Raw genomic sequence first — 5,042 nt, 5'->3', positions numbered from 1 at the left:
CGACTTCTGACTCTCCGACTCCAAACCTCTAATGGCCCAGTCATTCCAGACAATGAACACCTCGTCCTTCTTGGTGACTTTAACGCCAGAGTGGGTGCTGACCACGACTCTTAGCCATCCTGCCTAGGGCACTTCGGTGTGGGTAAGATCAACGAGAACGGGTAGCGCCTGCTAGAACTCTGCTCCTTCCACGGCCTCTGCGTAACCAACTCCTACTTTCAGACTAAGCCACAGAACAGAGTGTCATGGAGACACCCACGCTCCAAGCACTGGCATCAACTGGATCTGGTCATTGTCAGACGAACAAGCCTCAAGACTGTGCTTCTCACTCATACCACAGTGCAGACTGCGACACCGACCACTCACTGGTGTGCAGCAAGTTCAGACTTCACCCGAAGAAGTTCCACAGAACAAAGACAGCGGGGAAGCCGAGAATTGACACCACAAAGATGCAGTGTCCGGATAAAGTTGAGGGGTTTGCCAAGTCACTCGTGGATGCATTGTTTGCAGACAAACAGCGAAACTCGGCTTCTGAGAAGTGGGACCACCTTCTGGAGACCATTCAGAAAACAGCTCTTCATTCATTCGGAAGGAAGACCTCCAAGAACTGCGACTGGTTTGAAGCCAAGTCAAATGTGATGATGCCCATCATCGATGCAAAGCGTGCTGTCCTCACTGAATACAAGCGCTCACCAAACGAGAAATCTCTTCAAGCACTCAGAGCTACCAGGGGCAAAGTGCAGCAGACAGCAAGACGATGTGCTAACGAATATTGGCAGCAGCTCAGTAATGCCATCCAGACCGCAGCTGCCACAGGCAACATCAAAAGGATGTATGAGCGAATCAAGTGTGCGCTAGGCCCAACACAGACCAAGACAGCCCCCTCAAAACTTCTAGTGGGGAAGTAATTACTGACAAAGGAAAACAGATGGAGAGACGGGTTGAGCACTTAATCAGAGCTGTACTCCAAAGAAAATGTTGTTGTCTATTCCGTCCTTGACTCTATTGTACCTCTGCCTGTAAAGGAGGAACTTGATGTAGATCCAACACAGGAGGAGCTCTGCAAGGCTGTCGACAGTTTAACTTGTGGCAAGGCACCTGGCAATAATGGCATCCCGCCAGACCTGATCAAGTGCTGCAAAAATACCCTTCTTCTGCCCCCTCTTGACATCCTCTGCCAATGTTGGAGAGAGGGAACCCTACCACAAGACATGAGAGATGCCAAGATTGCCCCCCTGTACAAGAACAAGGATGACAAAAGTGACTGCAACAACTACAGAGGTATCTCCCTCCTGAGTGTTGTCGGCAAACTCTTTGCCCGTGTCGTGCTCATGCGCCTGCAGAAGCTAGCAGAGCGCGTCTACACAGAGTCCTAATGTGGCTTCCGTGCAGAACGCTCGACAGTGGACATGATCTTCTCCCTCCCTCAACCTCCTGCAGGAAAATGCAGAGAACAGCAAAAGTCCTTGTATGTCACCTTCGTTGACCTGACTAAAGCATTTGACCAGGTGAGCAGGGAATTAGGGCTCTTCAACATCCTGCTGAAAATGGGATGTCCTCCGAAACTACACAAAATAATTAGGTATTTACATGACGACATGAGCACAACTGTACAGTATGAGGGCAACATTTCCGAGTCTTTGATGTCAAGAGTGGTGTGAAACAAGGCTATGTCCTTGCGCCCACCATCTTCAGCATCTTCCTCTCCATAGTACTATGAAGAATGCCTTTGGGAACTAAAATGAAAGGGTATACCTACACACCAGATCAGATGGTAGACTGTTCAACCTTGTAAGACTGAGAGCGAAGACTTAGATACGCGTAGTTCTCATCAGAGACCTACTATTTACTGACGATCGGACGCAGCAGTTACATCACACAGTGAGCAGGGTCTCCAGTGTCTCATGGACAGACTCTCTAAAGCTTGCAATAAGACTTCGGTGTCACCATAAGCTTGAAAAAGACCAATGTTTTGGGCCAAGATGTTGACACTCCACCTGTCATCACTATTGACAGCTATAAGCTGGATGTTGTCCCCAAGTTCACCTTCCTTGGTTCTACAATCAGCGAAAATCTATCCCTCGATGCTGAAATCAACTGTCGCATTGGGAAGGCAGTGACTACACTTGGCCGACTAACTCACACACGAGTCTGGAAGAATCCCAAGCTAACGATAACAACAAAGATGGCAGTGTACAATGCATGTATTATCAGTAAGCGTGGACTACTGCTATGCCAAACATGAGCAGAAGCTGAATAGCTTCCATCTCCGCAGCATGCGGCTCATCCTCGGCATAAACTGCATCGACAAAGTGTCAAATGCCAAGGTCCTTGAGCGAGCTGGCCTCCCCACCATGTACACGCTGATAAGAAAACACAGGTTGCGTTGGCTCGGGCATGTGCGGTGAGCTCGCCTCTGGAAAAATATCTATTGCCCCCCCCCCCCCCCCCAGTTGAGGTAGAAGGATGTTTGCAAGCATGACCTGAAAGCCCTGGACATTGATACCAACGGTTGGGAGGACGTATCAGCAGACCGCAACAGATGGCGCAGTACGCTTCAGAGGCAACTCAAAGCAGGTGAAGCGAGGATCCTGAGCCTTGCAGATGAAAAGAGAGCCAGACGGAAAGCACGAGCACGCGGAGAAAAACCTGCGACTACCCACACTTGTCACAGATGTGGTAGAGACTGCCATTCGCGAATTGGACTTGTGAGCCACAGCCGATGCTGTGGCACCAGTGGAAGAATTATCACCAAAACTTGTCAACTCCTAGAGCGCATTACCCATGGTCAACACTGACCGACGGAGGCCTACTACTTTTAATTGTTTCTATACGTCATGCATGGCTCATAGTGATGACGGTGTAAAAGAGAGGGAGAGGGAAGGGTGGCATACGGAGGAGGAGAAAATACTTCTTCTATAGCCATCAATAACACAAAATACAGATTACCGTTATATTCCAGTTCGTGTGTGCATCGTATGCGTTTTGTTTGAGTGTATGTGAGTGGATGTGTGTACATGTTATCACCATACTAATGTTTGATGTTTTTGTCCTCTTGATCTTGTTTTGCTTACATAATTATATATTCTCATTGTTTGTGATAATCATCAATCGATTACAGCATTATAAATATTCGAGTTAGGTGATGAAGATAATGGTGATTTATTGTACATTGTACTATATAGGTCAAATTCTTTTGGGCACGTCCGGTTACTTGTAAAAGGATCATCTGCATAATTTGAAGTAAGGCTTTTTCAAAACAGCTGTGATATACCTTCTCTCAGTAGGTAGATTATCACGCCGAACAGGACCAGGATGGAAACAGGAATTATAAGTCCCAACGCCATCACCGTAAAAAATGCAACGGGTTGATATCCATGAATTTCTGGAAGAAAATTTCAAAAGAAGACAAAGGGGAATAAGGTTGAAACAAAAAGATTTCGAAATCTAATAAGACAAAAGCAAAGCAAATCATTTGCTGAACGTATCGTCACTATCACCAACATGCCTCTCACTGAACAATACAAGCCAGTACTTCACTATCGACGAATTTAACAGTCAGTTTTCTTTCAATAACGCAAATCAGATTTGTGCTAATTTCAGTTTAATTCACTTTAATATCAGGAGTTTATATAAAAATTTTAAAATATTTGAATTATTTTTAAGTTCCCTCAATGATTTCCCATTTTCCGTCATAGGAGTTACCGAGACATGGTTGCACACCAATTCCCCGGACCTATTTGGTATTGAAAATTACAATTTTATTCGTAATGATAGAAAGCATGGCAAAGGAGGTGGGGTTGCCATGTACGTCAATAATCAAATTGAATTTAAAATTCGAACTGATTTGTGTATTAAGGAAGCAGAAAGTTTATTTATTGAAATCTTAAATGATAAGGAAAAAAATATCATAGTTGGTACCATTTACCGTCCTCCGCAAAATGACATTCAATCTTTTTTTGATAACTTCGACCATTGTATTAATGAAATCTTCGGAGAGAGCAAATCCATTTTCTTGATGGGAGATTACAATATAGATTTATTACAACCCACCCATTTCCATGACATATTATTTTCCAATTCACCGCATCCCCACATCAATAAGCCCACCAGAATAAATAACACCACCCATAGCAAAACATTAATAGATAACATAATGTCTAACGTAATAACGGAAACCTGTACGAACGGCATTATTTATTCAGATATATCCGACCACCTACCAATTTTTATGATTAATGATAAATCTGTAGCAACCCCAATACGCCACCAACCCAAACAATATTTGGAAATGCATAGAAACGTAACGCCACATAATATTGATTCATTGAATCAAGATCTATTTGAAGAACAATGGAATGACGTTTTTGAACTCCAAGATGTTAATTCTTCTTATGAAATTTTTTTACAAAAATTATTAGATTATTGTGATAAACACATTCCTTTAACTCCCAAAAGAAATGGAAAGAAAAAAGCTCGGCAACCCTGGATTACTCAAGGTCTTATATGTTCTATTCTCACTCGAAACCGTCTTTATAAAATATCTCTGAGAAAACCTACTCCTGAAAACATGAAAAGGTACAAAATTATATAGAAATAAACTACTTTGATTCGAGTTTCACGTAAATCATATATTTCGAATAAACTCGAATCTAATAAGGATGATGAAAGTGCTCTTTGGCGGACCGTTAATGAAATACTGAAAAAGAAACCTACGGAATGTCCTGACAGCATTACTCACAACGATAATGTTATTAGCAATCCTGATCAAATTGCAAATATTTTTAACAATTTTTTTTGTTAATGTTGGTCCTTCTTTGGCAGCATCTATTCCCATAAACGATATAAAGAACTATAAAGATTATTTATCTGAAAGTAATCAAAATTCTTTGTTTTTTACTCCAATTAATGAATCGGAAATTATTGATACTGTTTGATTTTTGAAATGTAGTAAATCCTATGGGCCTGATAACTTAAGTGTGAATTTGTTGAAAAAACTAATTTACCCCCTAGCAGCCCCTCTCACCCATATATTCAATCTA

General features: G+C 42.4%; 1 protein-coding gene across 1 annotated transcript; it reads left to right on the top strand.

Moving 5' to 3' along the window:
• The first annotated feature begins 245 nt into the window (after positions 1 to 245).
• Positions 246 to 1,376, top strand: LOC140244066 (uncharacterized). Its single transcript, XM_072323715.1, has 2 exons — positions 246 to 896; positions 1,026 to 1,376. The coding sequence occupies exons 1-2, from the start codon at positions 246 to 248 to the stop codon at positions 1,374 to 1,376; spliced, it is 1,002 nt and encodes a 333-aa protein (XP_072179816.1).
• Positions 1,377 to 5,042: the final 3,666 nt, after the last annotated feature.

This window comes from Diadema setosum, chromosome 20 (assembly GCF_964275005.1).
Source record: "Diadema setosum chromosome 20, eeDiaSeto1, whole genome shotgun sequence".
NCBI classification, from domain to species: Eukaryota; Metazoa; Echinodermata; class Echinoidea; order Diadematoida; family Diadematidae; genus Diadema; species Diadema setosum.
The sequence above is the reverse complement of the archived record's forward strand: the minus strand, read 5'-3'. Positions and strand labels throughout refer to the sequence as shown.